This window comes from Mustela nivalis (assembly GCF_964662115.1).
Source record: "Mustela nivalis genome assembly, chromosome: 1".
In the NCBI taxonomy this organism is placed as follows: Eukaryota; Metazoa; Chordata; class Mammalia; order Carnivora; family Mustelidae; genus Mustela; species Mustela nivalis.
In genome coordinates, this window is record NC_139020.1 from 180,823,223 (window position 1) to 180,843,355 (window position 20,133).

At 39.5% G+C, this 20,133-nt stretch overlaps 1 protein-coding gene across 2 annotated transcripts in view; it reads right to left on the minus strand.

The window, feature by feature from the left end:
* Window positions 1-20,133, minus strand: part of TAFA1 (TAFA chemokine like family member 1) — a 589,816-nt gene that overhangs the window by 107,394 nt on the left and 462,289 nt on the right. For both annotated transcript variants that reach the window (XM_082691399.1, XM_082691400.1), the window contains exon 3: window positions 7,904-8,044. In XM_082691399.1, the coding sequence (XP_082547525.1) occupies window positions 7,904-8,044 (141 nt within the window). The remainder of the gene's footprint in view (window positions 1-7,903; window positions 8,045-20,133) is intronic.

A 20,133-nucleotide genomic window follows, 5' to 3' on the forward strand; every position in this document is an offset into this window, starting at 1 on the left:
AGGTCCTTAGAAGATTTCTTTGATGATACCCAGACATATGAACCTGATCCTATTGAAGAAATGGAGGGCATTTTGTATACAAGAATTGTTGCTAAATAAAGTCACTGTGCACAGTTATAATGAATGTAGTTTGTATTATGTTCCACAAATATCCAGTCCCATTATAAAATTTCCTATTTATCTTCTTCCTCTTTGGTGAACCAAATAAAGAAAAGTGGCTAAGTAATTGAGTTTGTAAGCCATTTATCACTGAGTATGATTTATATGTAATTTTTCTCTCCTGCCTCTTTAATACTGGGTATTACCAAACTTTTTATCTCTGCCTATTTGATTGATGAAACATTACATTTCAGTGTTCAATTTACATTTCTTCAATTGAGTGATGATGGACCGTTTTTTTTTTCCATGTTTACCAGCCATTTTCTTAGGCAAAAACAAAACAAAACAAAACAAAACAAAACACAGGTTCAGACCATTTTTTAAGTTATATAACACCATTTTGATTTATCAGGTTGTCTACGTGTGTATCATGTGTGTGCATGGATATTTTCTATAAGGATGCACAGAAATCTGGTGGCAGTGGTTGCTTCAACAATGAAGATGTGAGAGATTCAGTGGGCAAGGGGAAGAGAAGAAATACTCCAATTTTTCCTTTCTTGCTGTTTTTGTGTATGTATATTTCAATTTATTTCAGGTTTATATACCAAAGAGTAATTTTTCCAGAAAATTAATCTTTTTATTTAACTTGAGAATAGTAGGGAAATAACTCTGAGCCAGGAAGCAGGAATTTCCAGATCTTTAGGGATCAGGCAGGTCATATGAATGGGCCAGAATCAGGTGTGTCATAGAAAGGGGAGGGGTCTGTACATACTGGAGTCTCCCATCGAAAGGCGCACAGTCCATTTTTTTCACTACTCTGCCAACCTAAGGAACAGGTCTGAGGTACTTTCTGCCACTGGGTTGTCGGTTGGCAAGTACCGCTTTAAACTTAAAAAAAAAAAAAAATTACATCCACTCTTAGTTTCAGAAGTATGGGAATATCTGAAGACTGAATTCCTGCTCTCTTTATTATGCAAAGGAACAAAACATAGAGACAGACCTTTTATGAGATGGTACAAAATGCTTTGTCACTTCTACATCTTTCCTCTCATTCCTCCTGCTAAGACAGACTTGGATCCCTCACATACCTGGGCAGGATTAGGTGCCAAGGAAGAGAGCAAAAGAGAATGTGTATGTATTTCAGAAATTATGCCTGAATGTGCCACTATTTTACTAATGATGCTCTAGTAGACCTTCTTCAATAACTGTAGAAACCCCCTTCAGAAATGCCTCCTGATGAAGTCAACTGAGCTCACCATCCCGTCTATTAAACAAACTAGAGTCTGTCTTGAAAGAACAGGCAGGCATCGAACAGAGATGGTAATAAAGGGACCCCAGACTGCTGCTGTGTGGTGCGTCCCTGACCCACCAAGGCAATTCATTATCTTGGTATTTCACTGTGTGTGGATGACAAGTAACAAATGGTGGAACCAAAATAGGTCATCTTCCCTGTCCTCTAAAATGTCTAATATTTGTGAATAAAAATAAAGGCTTAAGCTTTTTCATACAGTTGCTCTGGAAGGTCCCTAGATGATTTCCAAACTGCAGTTGAGCCTGACATGTCATGAAGATATTATAAATCACATTACTACCAAGACCTGTTGTGCAATGTTTGGTTAGCTAGTGTTAAGAAAGGACACTGAGCTATTGGCAGAGGAATTATCAGTCAGTCTCAAAAGACCTCAAATGCATTTCTGGAAACAAAAACAAAGACATAGTCCATATAGTCTGTACCAACCTGGCCTGAAGTCCATTTCATGGAACGTTGGGTCTATAGGGCACAGTTAATTGTTGCAGAGAAAAAGGTTCTCTAGCCAAAGAAGTCTGGGACATAGTGGGTCCGAGTTCTTGTCTGCAGAACTTCTCAGAGCCTTTAATACGGTGTCATATTTTGGATAGCTAAGAAGGGGCTATTACATGCAGTATTTCATATATATATATTTCATACCACTCTGTAGAATATTACTGCGAGATTTTGAATTTGCTTTAGTTCTCAGACTTCTTTTTCACCATGGTGGTCTCTAGGGAATACGATAGTATATGGGCAAGAAAATTTTATCATGTATTTTCCAAAGGAGCAATCTCCAGAAGTAATTTTTATAGATATTAGGGTTCTGGAATCTCATATAATGCAACTTGGAAAAAAAAATTCAAAGTCTCAATCTACCAAATAAATCTTATTTGTTAAAATTAGTTATAAACTGTAAGAGTGAATACAAATAATTGTTTTGGGAAAAAATGAACAAAGCCATTTTATAGGTAGATGTTTAACATACCGCTTAAGCATTCATTGTCTCTTCTTTCTTTGATCACTCTTTTTCTCTGAACCTTCCCTTCCTTGTTCCTCTTTGTATGTCCTGTCTCACTGTCTGTCTCCTTCCCTGTAAGTCTATCTGTTTCTCTGGGTCTGAGTCTCTGGATATCTTGCTTGCTCTTATCTTATAGCCTATGTATGATGAGTCGAGATCAAAACATCTTATACAGTGGGGTTTTATCTTTACAGAAATAGGCAGGAGTATGAGGACTTTTTCTATTATATTAACTGTACATTAATCCTAGTGATGAAAAAAGGTAGGATTTCCATTGTTGCGAAAGGTAAAAATTTCTGTGATATAAGGTAGTCCCTTCTGGCTGGTATCCAGTATAAGAAAACAAGAACACCATGTTTGTAGCAGTCAGAGAAATGATCAGAATTCACACTGAATGAGAGGAAAGGTCTATGCACTTGTCATGTAAACTTTTCCTAATTAGAGTGATGCTCAAATCCACAGAAGATTAAAAGACCTTCTCTACAAACCAGTACTTATAAAGATGTTTCTCACATATTTGTCTGAGTCACAAATAGACATAAATTGCATGAGAATAAGAACCTAAATAGAGAAAACTGCATGAGAATTTCTCCATAAAACAGTCATTTTATCCCTCCATGCCTTAAACAGTTATATTTCAGTCATTCTATATAACACAAACCATTATCTATAAAAATGTTTTTTACAGCAAATAATGGAACACTACATCAAAAACTAATGATGTACTGTATGGTGACTACCATAACATAATAAAATTAAAAAAAAAACATAAATAATTAAAAATGCTATCATATGAAAAAAAATTCTTCTACCTATTCAAAGGTCATGACCTCAGAAAGAGCAATTAATTAGTCCTCTCTGATACAGAAAGGGAAGGGGCAGGCATGGCCTGAAGGACCAGATGTTTCTGAAAGTGTGCACACTGTTGAACTTTCTCCCCCTTCTCACCCAGGGATTTTGGTCTCTTACATGAAAGGCTTTGGAATAGAATGTGTGTTTATGTCACAACCTCATCTGCTCATGCTTTATATAGGGCCCTGGAGTGAGATAGCCCAGACTGGATTTCTGGCTCTGCCATGATTGGCTGTGTGATTTTGAGCCAGTCACAAAATTCCTATGCCTCAATTTTCTGACTGGCAAGATGGAATAATAGGAGACCCCTTTATGAGTTGGGGTTAGAAATAAAGGAATGTACAGACATGAAGGACCTCAAAGAGGAGTACAGGATAGACCTTCAAGAAACTTCTGGCCATCATTTTGATCACTGTCATCAAAGATAAGGAAGGTGCCCTCCTTTTGCATTAGAGAATAATTAACATAACATGAGAAAGTGTGAATCAGTGTCATGACCCAATATCCAGTCAGAATAGTGCTAGGCACACGTGCAAGGGTATAACACCTTTCAAAATATTTATAACTATCCATCACAACATTTAAGCTGTTGAGTGTTTTTCTTTGGTATTTTCACTTACTAGGCAATAGAAGATCATTTTTAAACTCAAAGCCCACTCTAAAAATTTCTCCCAATATCCTGTTTTCTATTTTTGAATACATTGCTAAGATTACACTGCAAAATTTATACCCCATTTTAAATTACCCGGTCTCTGATTTTGAATCTTAAAATAATAGAATATATGCTTATTTTAAAATCATAGCTGTTTCTCTGGTTTTGAAAACACTGTAGATGACAAGTGACTTGTAATTTCAGAGGCAAGTAAATAACAGCAATTGGAACACTTACATGGGAAATGCACTATGTACAACAGGATATATTCAGGACAACTATGGTGTGTGGATTGTCAGCTGCTGTCGTGGAGAGAAGCTGGTTTCTATACATTTTTAGGCTTAAAAAGGGAAATGCACAAAACACTATAGTGTATCCAAGTGGAGGAGATAGGTAGATAAATGGAAGAGTATCCACCCCTAAAACCCTATGTAGCTATTAACAATAATGTTTTTGAAGAATAGGTTTTAAACTGGGGAATGTATGCTATATGTTAAATGAAACAAGCTGTTGATAAAACAGTACTATGACTTCTTATTTCAATTAAATCCGTGCCATGTGAGTTTCTTTTTAATGATGGGTTAAGCCAAAATGGACATGCACATGTTTTCTTACAAAGTAATGATAATCTCTGAGCAATAATACCATGTCTGCCTCTAATGTGTGGATTATTTCTGCAGTTTTCAAAACTCCTATAAGAAACATGCATTTCTGAGGATGACTCACTAGCATTAATGATCTCCAGGATAATTAGTTAGAAGCAGTTCCAGGAGAAGATGGTGGCTAAAATGTCACTATGTTCAATTAAAATGCAACAAAATTTTGTAAAACAATGTGCCTTTCTAAGCATTACCCATAAGTTACTAGTAAGATAGGAAAGAGCCACCATCATTCAGCGAGTATTTAATGGGAACAAGACATTATGCAAAACACTGTACACATGAACAAGACTTCTTTAATCCTCATAAGTTGAAATAATTACCATCTCCATGTCATAGCCAAGGAACAAATTAAAAAGCATATGTGACTTGCCCAAGGTAATTCTATTAGTAACTGGTATAGCTGAGTTCTGCTCCTGTCTGTCTAATTGCACAGTTCATGATCTTAATAACTATAATGGAATTATTCATTTATATCTACACCTCATTTTTCATTTGCATGTAGAGATTTGGGCCATAAAAACAAATTTGATCAAAGCAGCACAGAGACTTTTCTCATCTTTGCCAATGGATTCAAGTTTTTAGAACAGTGGAATGCTATAGAAACTAAAAACCATCAGGTGACACTATACAATACTCTATAATTTATTGACTTTTGCTTGGAAGATGGGAACCAATAGTCCACCTGCCAGAACCTACCACTCTAAAGGATTCAGAGTTCCCAAAGTCAAAGAAGCTTGCTCTGAGAGACAGAATATTCCTATTATGTGGCTTAACTTCTCATAGAAACTTAGGGCCAGATGCCATTTTCCCCTCTGCCAGAATAAACAATGTATTGCTCTTTGTGTCTTACATCCAAATCCTGAAGGCAATTCTATTTCTAGATCTTTAGAGATAAAAATGAACTGGAGACAAAATGGGGGTTCATAATCAACAGACTCGAGGCTTTCTTTGGCAGACAACTTGAGACACTATCATGGTTTTATAATGTTTGTGGGCTTCAAGGGTCGAGTTTCCTCCTGCAAGTGGAGCAAAGTGGCATTTCTAGTCTAACTGCTTGCCTTTCCCGCTTTGGAGGTGCCTTACCATGCTGACTGTGATTTGGAACAAAGAAACAATCGTAAGCGCAAGTTTTCAACCTCAGCTCCATTGACCTTTGGGGCTGGGTAATACTTTGTTGTGGGTGCTGTCCTGTGTATTATAGGATGTTTAGCAGCATTGAAGGCTTTTACTCACCAGGTGTGAGTAATATCCCCCTAATTGCAAGAGATGTCTCCATCTCTTGTCTCCATTATCCAAAAATATCTCCAGAGAGTTCCAAATGACCTCTGGAAATCCATTAATGGAGAATTTACTGATCATAGTATATTCCCAAATTTGGCTTTTTCACATCCTTTAGGGAAAAAAAAAAAAAAGGCTTGGTCTTACCATGGTACACAATGGACAGCTGAACATGCCCCATGTACAGCTCACTGGCTAGGGTTGATCGGTCAAAGGCTAATGTGTGACACAAGCCAGGCCAGTTACATTTGGTCCTTTAGGAGAACACATTTAAAACACAGGAAGCAAGGCAAATATATTTGAGTTGTATTGTGATGCTATGTAAGATCAGAATTGGCATCATGGAGAAAAAAACTTCATACCGGCCCCTAAGTTATAGGGATTCAAAAGCTAAAATCTTGGAAGCAGGAACCAGTCTACACAGAGGAGAATGAAGGGAACAGAGATCAGAAATAATATGTCCCATGAACAAAGAAAATGAGATAGTTGATGTTAGAAGAATTTAAGAATTCATGAGATTTTTGGTAACTGGACTCCCCAGGATTCTTCTGTTTTCTTAAAAAAAAATAAATAAATTTACTTGGTCTAGCATGAGTATGTTTCTCTTTCTAACTATCGTATTTCATAATGAAAATATACAACACAAGCCAATCTAGAAAGTGTCCTGCTCCATCTGTTTCTAGAGGTGGAAAAATGGGTCCTAAGCCAAGAGATTCAGGTTCTATTTACTACTGTGTGACCCTGACCAAGTGATTCATTTGAGTCCTGATTTTCTTACTAGAAACCAGAGCCTTGATTTTTCTTACTGAAGAATTTGAACATCATCTCATACTTGGCTCTAAAATTATGAAAGATAACAATGGGGAGAGATACTTGTGGTCTTTTAAACCTTGAACTCACTATTAGCACATATAAGCTGTTCTAAAGATGGTGGTCAAGACTTGGTGTTACGGTCAGTTACTCTGGGCTTAAGAGTCAGTCGGTCTACAACTTCTCAGCCATGAGACCACTGGAACATTACATAACCCTTCTAAGCCTCAGTTTCTTCATGTTTAAAATGAGGGGAGAGGGGGTGTATCTGCCACAGTGATCCTTGTCTTCTGGCCTTCAAGCCCTTAGAGCTCACTCCCACACTGAATGGGGATGACTTAAATAACCAAGAGGATATTGTGGAAACAGTCAAGGGTTAACTTCCAAGGCTGGATTACAAAAAAGAAGGCCACTATGGCTTCTCTATTATTCTCTTCTTGGTGAAACCAAGCTGCCACACTGTGAGGACACTATGCTCCTATGGAGAGGTCCACACAGCAAGGAACTGAGTCCACCTGCCAACAGCCATGTGAGCATGAACCATCTTGAAACCATCCTCCAGCACCAGTCAAACCTTCTGATCTTGACTACAACTGCGGGAGAGACCCAGAGCCAGACAAAATCAGCTAAGTGGAATTCCTGACCCACCAGACCTGTGAGAGAATGTTTGCTGCTTCAAGCTGCTATGTCATTGGGAGTCATTTGTTACACAGCAATAGGTAACTGTTCTAGGATTATTGGGAGGAGTAAATAAAATAATGCATGAGAAGTGTTTAGGACAGTGCTTGGCAGATGGTGAACATTCAGGGCACCTCTATCTGCTTATGAATGCATGTAAGGCACACAGAGCAGTGTCTGGCATAGAGTAAATGCTCGTTAAATACGCACAGAATAAATGTTAGCTGTTGTTATCTTTAGTACCGTCATCACCATCATCATTATATAAAACTTCAATCCAAAATCACTTCCCAAATGAGCTGGACCCTCCAACTTCTTGACTTGACAAATTATTTTACCTTAATCTTCTCTACAAAACATTAAAATAAGATATGAGAAAGCCACCAAGCCAGAGATACAAAAATTCTAACTATACAGAGTACCGTCCTTTGTACAACCTTCCAGAGTTTTGGCTGCTCCTTGTTCATTAACCTGAACCATACGTAAGTGAAAAATAAATATATATAACAGACAGTGAACACCTAGAAAAACACCTAAAGGGAGATGTAAAACCAGCTACTTACCATCGACACAGGAAGGTCTGTTTCTTGTCGTGCCAGCCACTTTTCCAGGTAGACAGGAACACTTGACTGTTTGTGACCGCTCCTCAATGCGATTCTTATTACAACATCTGTGCGCAGCGATCACTTCACATGTCCCTCCTTCTGGTAAGATAGAAAGAACAGGGACACTGATGAGAAATAATTCACTGGCCATGAAGACCTGTGGGGGAATGTGTGGAGGGGCTGGGGAAAGTAAGAGAAAATACCGAAAAAGTTTCCATGAAACATATCGATGGTGGTACTCTCTCCCATCTACTCTCAATAACATCTATTCACGCAGGTCTGCAAAACTCTATGCTCAGTATGCACAGTCCTGGAGAAGACAGATAGCCCATCACTATCTTTCAAATGCAACAAAAAGCTCCGATGGACAGCCCTTAAGAAGCAATGATTCTAGGCTGTAGGTACCGAGAAGCGGCGACAGAATGCATGCCTGGAGCTGACACAAAATAAAGAGTCTGCCTGATTTAAATGCATTATACTTTGAGAGCTCACTCCTGTGTTATCTTTCCATTTAGAATCCTCTGAGCTCCCTCCCACTAATGACAAGCAACTGGCATGCCAGTGATACAGAACCCGTGATGGCAGGAAGACTGCCCAGAAATTAGCTCTCCCTCCCACTGCCTGCCCACTCTCCAGGGGGCCGAATAAAAAAACCTAGGTGGGGGGTCATTTCCCAAATCCAGATCTCATCTGAAAATGATAGAAGGAACTGCTGGAGAAAATAGGTATGTGCTTTAAATGGCATCTCAAATTACAGAGCTAGGCATATGGCTTCACTTAATTGTTACAGGTCAGCGATGCATTCAACATTTATTGGCAACCTAATGGATGTCACTCTCCACTAGGTTCTTAACAGGTGCACAGCTGGGTCTGCCTGAAGGTTGGTGAGCATTCAGGTGGCGCTTGCCAGCCTATAGGACAGTTCTTCAGGGACACAAAAGATACCCCAAGTGACCAGAAACCAAGAATTAGCTTTTCCAATATCAAGTTTTATGTTCCAGAAGAATGTACTTTATTTGACAAGAATGGACTCTGAACATGTAGGATTCCGTTGGCATAAATTCAGTAAGCATTTGTCAAGCGACCACTATATACAAGTTGCTGTGTTATAAATTGTTAGGGATATGTGTTCAGCCCATCCACGGTGAGCCCTTAGGAAACCCTGGAGAAAAAGAGAGGAGGGAAGGAAGAGAGGGAACAGGAAAGACTTAAGGCCCAGCTTCAGCCTATCCTAAGAATAGGATTCTCAAGGCAGGTGTAGGAATGGGTTGATTTAGCTAGTCACCCTCCCTACCAGTGATATTGGAAAAGTCTGCTTTAATTGCCATTACTGGTGGAGGGTGGGGACTACTGGCCTCTAGCAGGAAAAGGACATGGATGCTTCCCACCCTCCCACAGGACACAGGGAAGGTCTCACAACAAAGAACTATCTTGTTGAGACTGTCATTCAGTGCCCAGGCTGACCTCAATGCTAGGGGAGAGTGTGGGCTTTTAAGCCAGTCACTTTTAGTCTAAATCTCAGCTCTGCTACTTACTGAGTGCTTTGCTTTCCTCATCCGTGAAATGGGAACTATATGAACACCTGCCTCACAGGGTTGCATGAGTATAAACCAACATAACACATGCATAGGGGTTAACATTGAACCTAATACATGGTAGAGTCCATATGTGCTACCGATGATAATATCTGGCCATGATGGTGTCTTTTCTTGGGAAATCACCCCCTTTCTGCCTCAGTAATTCTGCAAATATGGTTTCTCCTAGAATACTCCCTCCAACTTTCCACCCTTCCACCCACCACCCACCACCCAACTGCACTCACTACCACTTCTTTGAACTCAATGCAAAGATTAGTTCCACTGAGAACATCTCCTCACTTTCACCACTGCTTGTTTTCTTGCCTTTCTACGCATTTTCTCATACATGTGTATCCACAGATCTGCAACCACAGGCAAACTGAAAGCTTGGTCAGGGTTAAGGTGAGCCTTATTGTCAACAACTGCTGTAGGTACACTATAACTGTTGCCTGAATGAATGAAGAAAGAAGTGCATTACCTTAAAATTAACACTAAAGGCAAGTACCAAGTTCTACGGACATAGGCCGAAGGGGAGACCCATTTGTTTTTGAAGAATTCAAAAGCTTTCTTAAATTGCAAGTTGAAAGGTTGAATTTCAACAGGCCATGATGAAGGAAAAGCATTTCACTAATGTGAACGTTTGGCACATATTTTCTTAGAACAACGTTTTAGTTATTTATAGTGTAGTTTTAGATTTATAGGAAATTTGTGAGGATGGTACTGTGAGGTCCCATATGCCACACCCGATTATTTCCTATTTTTATTCCACTAATATTAACATCTTATATGAGTATGCTAAGTTTGTTAGAAGTAATGGATTAAAACTGATACATTATTATTACTTAAAGTCTATGCTATATTCAGATATCCTTAGTTCGTACCTAATGTCTAATTTTTCTGTTCCAAAATACCATCAAGGATGCCACATTATATTTAGTGGTTTTATCTCCTTAGGCTTCTCTTGGCTATGATAGTGTTGCAGACATTCCTTTCTTTTTGACGACCTTGACAGTTTTGAGAAGCATTGTTCAGGTTATTTTGTAAAATGTCCCTCAGGTGGGCTTTATCTGATGCTTTCCTTATGATTAGACTGAGGTTACGTGTTTCCCACAGAGGGAAAGTGCCATTCTCATCACATCATATCAAGGGTACATACTATCAACATGACTTACCACTATTGAAATTGACCTTGATCACTTGGCTCAGATAGTGCTTGTCAGATTCCCCCACTGTAACATCACTCCTCCCTGCCTTTCCACACTGTCCTCTTTGGAAGGAAGTCACTAGGTGCAGTCCACACTTAGGGAGTAGAGAGTTATGTTCCACCTGTCTGAGGTTACAATATCTACTAAAATTACTGGGAATTCATCCGCATGACAGATGTGTCTCTTCCGTCCCATCTACTTACTTATTCAATCATTTATGGACCCACAGATGTTTGTTTTACACACTGAATTATAATCCAGAACTACATTATTTATTTTGTCCCTCTGAATAGTCCAGCCCTGGCCACTGTGAGCTCCTTCAGTTGGTCTCTGTGTTCCGTCTCTCTGTATTGCCCCCCCACCCCTTTTTTGAGCACTTCCTTACTTTCTGACTCTATAAGATGTCTCAGGCTCATCTTACATATTTCCTACCCCATTACGAGAACAGATTCCTCTAAGGAGCTGGTCAGGGCATTTAAAAAAGGATGTTAGCATAGATGGAACTAAGGAGCTGAAATAGGATTAAATTGGAGAAAGATGCCCTCTTGGTGTGATTACTTGGTGTGATTCTGTTTCAGTGAGGCACTAATGGGGATTTTGAAGCCAAGAATGGATAGGATCTAGATATTGTTCAAGAGTAACCCTCCTCCCCCCAGCTGCTGTGTTAAGGAGGAATTGGGGAAGCACAAAATGGCAAAGCAGAAGAAACAAAAGGCCAACTCAAAGTTCTGAGCAGAAAGTAAGGGGGCTTGAACCTGGAACATGGGAAGAACATCATACTGTTGCTACATGCCCTTCATTGGGATGAGGGTTAATGAAACAATAGGGCTGTTCACACACTGAACTCCTCAACCCAGATTCCTGCAATCAGGTTGCTTTAACTTGTAATTGTCAGCTCTAAGTAATTGAGCCAGTTCAGTAATTGCTGGTTCTATACTTCATGAAAAAACCACCAATTTTAAAGTTACCACTTGGCTTTCATACAAGAATAGAGCAACATTTATGAGTGAAAATGGCACAAACTATAAAAAAGCTTCTAGGATATATCTTGAATCTCATTTACACTTAAGTCAATCTGATTTACACTTAAGTCAATGACAGACATGCGAAATCATCCAGATTATTGCCCTGAGTTAAATAATGTGGACACTGAGGCAGCCACTGGAGGCCCAAAGTCAGTCTCTCCTACCACTCTTGTAGATGAGCCAAAGGAACAGTTCCGGGTCAGCTCAGGGCTCACTGATATTTACTGAATTCCAACTGGATGCCAGACACTGCACTTGGCACTTTACCTACATTATTTATAAATCTCCCAGTAACTATAAAAGCTTTTGTCCCCACTTTACAGCTGAAAAGCTGAGACTCAGAGAGGTTGAATATGAATAACATGTCCCAAATTATGCAAATGTGAATCTGTCTGCTGGACTTCGAAACTCTGCTTTTGTGCATCTTGTCACAGGTCATCATTCTTTGTTGATAAAGAACTTCCAAAAGGAAGAGGACACTTTGCTTACAAAGGCTATCAAGGTTAAATATCCAATTCACTCTTCTTTCCCCAATTATACTCAGACCCTCTTGCTACCACCCTTTCTTCCGTCGCTCTCCTTTAGGGGTGCTGGTCTCCTTGTAGGCTACCGCCTAAACATGGCAGGCGTGGTCCCTCTCAAGGGTCACTCTAAAAAGAGGCAGGCGTTGCTCCAAAAGAGGTGCATTTGGTCTTCTTGACAAGTTGAACTATGTCCCACCTGGGACATGGCAAATCCATGCTCTCTCCACATCTTTGCGCAAAATGTCATTTTTTTCGGTCACACTTGACCACCCTATTAAAATCATAATTCTCTTAGAAAGCATTCACGATCTCCCTTGTTTTGCTTCATGTCCTTACCCATGTCACCTCCAGAATATTTGCAATTTTCAATTACTGTATGTACCTTATTTATTTATTATCCTGATTGTCTCTATGTCTTCCCACCCCCCCCCCCAAATAACCTCCTCAAGGACAGGAATACCTATTGTTTATTTATTAAACATTGTCTGGCATAGTATTATTAGTATTTAACAAGTGTTTAACAAGTGACACAGCTCCATAACTAGTGTGACAACTACTGTCATACAGGAGTTAACCGCCTGACTGCTTACTATGTTCCTGACATCATGATAAATACATTATAAACTTTTAATTTATTTTATGTTTACCAAAACCCAATGAGGCTATAGTTGTCCCCATTTTACAGGGTAGGCAACTGAGATCAAGAGCAGCTAAAAAACTAGCCCATGCTTTAACTACACAGATACCTATTCTCTGGCAGCATATGGCCCAGAGCCAAGATCTTCTGACCTCCTCTGTAGTGCTCTTTAACCCAGTACCACTCAGGCATACATGCTGACATTTCTCTGAGAAGGGGAGGAGAACTCAGTGACTGAATATTAACATGTGCCCCATTTTCATGAAAACCTTATGTATAAAGTCAGTGACCCCAGACCATGTCTTCCTTGGGCTGACAGATGATGGATTTGCACACGGGAAGCCAGAGAGGTGTTGCTCTAAATAACAAGCTCATCTGGTCTTGACAGGTTCAACTACAGCTTTATTTACACCACCTTGTTAGGTATGCCAGTGTGGAATATGCAACCAGGTCCTGGAGCCTATAGGACCCTACAATTTAGAAAGTCTAATTAGACCTGTAATAGCCAATTCTCTTGAATCCACAGGTTTATATCTGTGACCAACCTAGCCATAGTCAACCAAAGAAAGTTCATCTTCCAATCTCTCCAGACCATGAAACCCTGGTTCACTGACTTATGTTGGCAAAATAAAAATATTAGACGATTGACAGGAAGTAGCTCAGTTCTTTTATGACCACAGGGAGATAATTTTTCAAGACCCTCTGCAACTGTGGTCTTACTAACCTATTGTCCTCATTAGCAGGCTGCTTGAAAAAGGGGACTAGAAACTAAAACATCTCCCAGCTTTGTTCCTGATGCATAAGGATCATCATAACCCTTTCTGGAAACTGGAAAATTGTTCCTTTAAATCTATTTTATCTGCATTTTAAAGATTACCTAGTGCACTGTCCTTTCAAACCTAACTGCCAAGGTTATTGCAAAATCATAATGATAATATTTGTCATGTAAATGTCTTATAGACTTTGCTTTGGTGCCAATACCAATCCACTCCTAAATTTTATCTTAATCCAACTCAAAATGATTTCAAGCCGAGCTATGGCCTCTCAAAGCAGTCATTTAAGTGCTCAGAAAATTGAGCTTCCTTTTTTGCTTACGGATTATCTGGAAAATGGCTTCTTTTCTAGATTTCACACTGTATCTATAGTTCCCACAAATACAATGATGAGATGACCTATTAGCTAATGGTAAAGAATGTGGCGTAAAGAATAAGCCAGTATAAAGGTTGTCTGTACTATTGAGATTTTCCAGATTATTGCTAATACCATTACTTGACTTTGTCTATGGGAAAACATCTTAGATAAAATATAAGAAATTTGCCTCGTACCTTAAATCTCATTTTATAAGAGGTCCTATTGTTCTTTTAGATTAGAAGGTAAATGCAGCAATTACCCAGCTAACACAGGTCAGTTGAAAACCATTAGATCTGTTAGACGAACATCAATTCCTGTTCTCCCTCTACCACAAATTTTCTAAATGACGTCTTGCTTCTCACTCCCTTTGTCCATGTTCACCCAAGTGGCAATGGCCAAGGCCCCTGCAGGGAAGCTCCACAGGGTAGCTCTCCACTTTCTCTTCTGCCTTTTCTCTTCTGTTTGTCAGACCTCTGAGTACATTATCAAAACCTATTTTTAACAGGAAGAGAAAGTTTCTAATATCCAAAAAGGGGGTGGGGTGAGAAAGACAGCATTTCAAGATTATTTCTGGCAGCAGCAGTGCTCTCTGAGCTGGAGAAGTTAAAAAAATGCCAAGCCCAATATGCTTCTAGCAATGATCCCTCCTTCCCAGCTCAATGCATCACTGTCTTGCTCGGCACAAGCGAGGAAACACAAAGAAGATGAATTGCTAAGGCTAACGATTCTCTTAAAACAAGTCCCCACTAATGACAATGCTATGTCAAGATAGAAAGAGATGATGAGGTTAGAAATGACTGGCAAGCAGGTGGCCAAAAACTTGAAGGCTGGCATCACGAAACAGGGTCGGCTCCCACAATGGTCATCTAAGAGAGCTCGTACCAAGCCACTAGGTTCTTCTGGGCTACGAGCTGGGTCAGCCATTTAAGAATGGGCACTTATGGGAAACTGCTAATGTCTGATCCTTTTCATCTGCCCAGGAATTTGACATTCGGTAGTTGAGTGTGGTTTGATGGCCTCATGTCAATGACGAAGCATGGCCAAGCAATTCAAAATGATCACAACACCAGGTTTTCTGGGAAAGGAAATGCTGGGGGAGAGTATAAAGTTGGAATAGAAGAGAATCATCTTAAAAATAAGAAAAGAGAGAATACAAGTCTAAACCTTATACTTTATTTTTATTTTATTTATTGATTTCTGCCCCCGGACTCATCACTCAGGTATTCTTTAAGTGTCCTTGAACCATACTGACAGTTGGATGCCCCTGCTATATGATTCTACAACCTCACATTCTCCCAGAATAATATTCACAATGTATTATTTTGACATTTCAAATAATCTTTTGCTTTTCCTGTAAAGGGTAAAGGCAGCAATTTTTCTTTTTTATCACTCTATTCCTAGTACTCAGCTTGGAATCTAGCCTATGTTTGGTCTGTAAATATTTGTTGAATGAACCTCTTCCCCAAAGATTAGCTTTGGATCCCCATAGTATGATCTCTTCACAAGCCAAACTTCTCTTTTGCAGCATATCTCTTAGCAGGAATGTTTGGTTCACTGCTTGTCTATCCTGCTGGGCTGGACACTCCGTGATAGCAGGACCACATCTTGTTTGCTTCTCTATCTCTGGTGCCTGGCATAAGAGTAGGAATTCACATGTTGCTAAGTGACTGAAGGAAGTAGGAGGGAATCAGATGAAGAAAGAAGGGAAAAAGTGAGGGGGAGAAAGAGTAAATAAAGAGGGAATAAAAGAAGGGAAAAGAAGAAAACAGTAAAAATTAATCTTCCTTGGGGGATCTTTTCCTATTCAAATCATCATTATGTGATCTTTTAAGAAAACGAACTTGAATGATAGATGTAGCTTTTGCCAGGAAGTGACCTTTTAATACACCTTCTAGAAAAATTGTCTTGGAACTTTGGTTTGGGGTAGAGCCAAAAGGCACAAAAGACAAGCTTTTTCTTCTGCACAAAATGACTAGAACATGAAATAGCAATTAAGAGGAACCATAAGGAAACTTCAGTCCTCATTAAAAGTTAAGCCAGGACATATCTGCTTCTGGTTGAGGGCAACTTTTGGAGAAAATGAATAAAACGTAATCAAGGAATGTTAAGACTGACATCATTATTCAGATCCTTCCATTTTCACTTCATTATACACGGTCCCTCTCTTTAAAAGCTGTTATGTCTAAGACAAAGCACAGATTTTTTTGAGATTCACTTTTATAGGACGTCGTGATCAAGGCCTTATAAATAGTTCTCTTGGAATGTATTGTAGTGGATGTCAGAAATGCATATTTAAGACTCTGTTAAAAATGCTTTATTGACCCAGTAGACTGGAAGGAAGCTCCAAGTGTCCCTGTCTGTAAATCACTGACAAGAGAGACACTAATGGATCCTTAAGCATGTTTTGGTCGAGGAGGACAAAATGGCTGCTTGATTTGTTTATGCTTCAGATTAAACAAATTACCATCTCCTCCCTCCTAGGGCTCTGGAGTATGTAGAAGACAGATGAATGTAGGAATAAAGAACAAATTCGGGGCTGGGCAGTCCTGTTTGAGGCAGTATATAGTATCATCAATAAGATCACAGATTCTAGAGTTAGGTTGCCAAAATTCAAGGTCTGGGTCTGTTGCTTCCAGTCATTTTCCATGCTGTGCCTCAACGTTCTCATCTATGTGGATAATAATAACATTAATTTCAGCTGTGCTGAGGACTAAGGGAGTATGAAAACTAAATAAGTAGAGGCAGTTATAATAATACCTCCGCTCAGAGTGAGCTCTGAAAGGTATTCTGCTGTTAGTAATACTGTTGGAATCAGGAATATGACTGAGAAAAAATTTGACCCTTTCCAGGTTTTCTTTGGTTTCACTAACATGAACCATTCCTTACACCTGTATCCCTACTCTCAGTCCAGACCAATGACTGGGAAACATTTAGACCCTACTATTCCCCTAAAATGAGATCACTAAAAGTAATGTAATACGGCAAAAAACTCATCACCCATCCCCCAGATTTCTCCCCCCCCCCCTTTTTTTTTAAAGGAAGAAAAGGGCTTATGGATATGCTGAAACTCTACCACAGAAATCATTTTTAAGAACAGCTCTAACAACATGGAAATAAATTTTACCTAAAGATACACCAATGAGCTCATAAGAAGAATACCTTTGATTCTTTAGTGTTCTTTAAATAGTACAGAACTTTGACTCTTTCCAACAAGGTTGCCTTGGATAGCAACAGCAGGGGGGCAACCCAAGTGATGGTTTAGATATTCGATGATGAAGAATAAATAAGTTGTATTCTACTTTTTGGTTGAAGGCAAAGGTTAGAATAAAATGGGGGTTTTATTTATTTATTTTTTAAAAAGAGTTTGTCTATTTATTTGACAGACAGAGATCACAAGTAGGCAGAGAGGCAGGCAGAGAGAGAGGAAAGGAAGCAGGCTCCCTGCTGAGCAGAGATCCTGATGCGGGGCTCCATCCCAGGACACTGAGATCATGACCTGAGCCGGAGGCAGAGGCTTTAACCCACTGAGCCACCCAGGTGCCCCAAAGTGGGGCTTTTAGAGGAAAAGCTATGTTGCCGTCTAAGGCACTACACTCATCTAGGTCCTCCTCAGATCTCCAACTTTTTCCCTAAACTGGAATCCCTGGGCCGGCTGGGTGATAGGTTATAAGGATTTTCTTCTCCATTGTTAGCCCTCAAGGCTGGGAATGAATGGAAACAGTTTTTAGCACAGACAGACAACCCTATTTTACATGAGCAACTCCTCTGGCTATGTTAATTTCCTGAAGATTACGTGAAACACTGACCTGGAAGGTCAAATATGTTAATATTGAAATGATATTTCAAATAACCTAATTTGGGTTACTAGCTGGGTGACTAGGAACAAGTTGTAATCTCTAATCTCTGGTCCCTCATAAGGAAAGTGCACATTTCTATAGGATATTAGAATTAGAAATTTGTGCATCAGTACACCAAACAGCACTCAGAAGGCAAACAATAAATAAAAGCCAATTCTTATGGTTAACATTAAAAAAAAAAAATGAAACCCAGTTTTAAAGACAACACTGGAGGCAGTTTCTTCTTGCACAAGTTTTGATGGAAGAACAGAATCGTGAAAGGCTGAAAGATGGAAGAACTTACCTTTCAGCCTCCAGGACCTCATGTCATATGCCTGAACCGTTCACGCAATGGTGGATCTAATTGTGTTTTCTTTGTTGAACCCTTGCCTATCTGCTCCTACATCTTTATTCATTTTTCTCTGTGTTTCCTCATGGCATTTATTTAATGGCATACAACTAGTAATTCTCTCTGAGTTCAAAGTCCAACAACAATTATACACTTGTTTTATTCACTTAAAATGAGATTCTTCTATTATCCTTTGCAGGTTGAGTATAGTGGATGTTAATAGGAACATGGATGGTAATTATACATAAAGTCCATTAGGAAAACAGAACAGTCCAGCCACAAAATAAAGCAGACAGTGCAATGCATCCAAATCCATCACCTCTAAGCCATAACTGTTCTCTGACATTTTTTTCCTCAAGCTAAACAACAACAACAACAAAAAGTGTCCAAGGAACATCATTTCTGACTTGGCTGAGAAGTAAAGACAAGAAGGTTAAGATACACTCTGAGATAATCAAGGAAGAAAGGGACCATAATATACTTTCCTCTGAAAGAAGTATTCTCACTTTAGGGGCTGATGCCCACCAGTGGGTCCCCCTGCTGAGTCAGGAACTGGTCTTAAATCGCAGGCTCTTCCTTTAGTATCTGTTTAGCAGATATGGATATGAATAACCATATCCATCCGTGGGTTAACGATGGATTAGCTCCTAATTGAATTCGTAAGCATTCTGGAAATCTGTTCCACAAACATTAAAATTAGCATTTTGCATCCAATGGCTTTTATCATGAAGACTTTTGTCAGGATGCAGTCTCCGCAGAAGTGAGGGCTGGGGTTCCTACAAGTCCCAAGATGGTCCACATGTGGGGCAATGGCTAAGAGTACAGTGTTTAGGTTGGATTTGGGAGCTCTGGCGGCTGAGCTGAAATACTGCCTTCTCCTTTTATTAACTGTATTAACCTCAGGAAAATGTCTTAAGCTTTTCATTCCTTAGTTTTATCGTCTGTAAAATGGGGAAGGTAATAGTGCTTTCCGGATGAGGATGTGAGGGCTGGTGTGTGAACACTGGCAAAGCACTTAGAACAGTGCCTGAAGTGTAGAAATAATGCAATTTCCTGCTATTAATATTCTTGTTATTATTCGTTTTAGCCATGGCAGCCATCAAAACTACTAAATGTCTCTGGCTCTCTTCCTCCTGGGCTTACTGGTATTCTTAGCCCCCTTGTGGGAGGTGGAGCCATGTGACTATTTCTGTGTTCATACAAGTGACTTATCACTTCCAGGCTGAGTTTTTAAATCCCTGTGCAGGACTCTCCCAGGCTCTCTTCCTGCTGCTGTGACAACCCAGAAATAGCTTAGATCGGGGGTCTGCAAACTTTCTCTATAAAGGTCCAGATAGTAAATCTTTTTGGCTTTTAGGCCATCTGGTGTCTGGGGTTAATTACCAAACTCTTATTTCACTACGAGAGTATCCATGAACAATACCTAGACAAACGAGTGAGGCTGTCTGCTGATAATATATTTTATCTTTGGAAACTGAAACTGGAGTTTCATGGAGTTTTTATGTGTCACCAAATATTCTTTTGAGGGTTTTTTTAGCCACTGAAAAAGGTACAGGCTGCCCTGAGTTCATTGGTGGTGCAAACCAGATGGTGGACCAGATAGGACCACTGGGCTGTCATTTGCCCACACCTGTTCCCTTGTTTTTAGATGGTGTCTGTTTCAGCAAGTCTAGTCTTGAGTGACTTCTACAAACACAGCGCCCCTGTCAAACCACGAGGGGCATGGTACTTGATCAAGAAATACAACTTGGTTGTTTCAAGCCAATAAGATTGGAGGATGGTTTGCTGGTCAATCTAGATGTTAGCCTAATCTGCCTAATAAATTATTAGAATAATAAATTATTCTTTAGAATAATAAATTATTATTCTATTTTATTATTCTACTAGAATAATAAATTATTCTT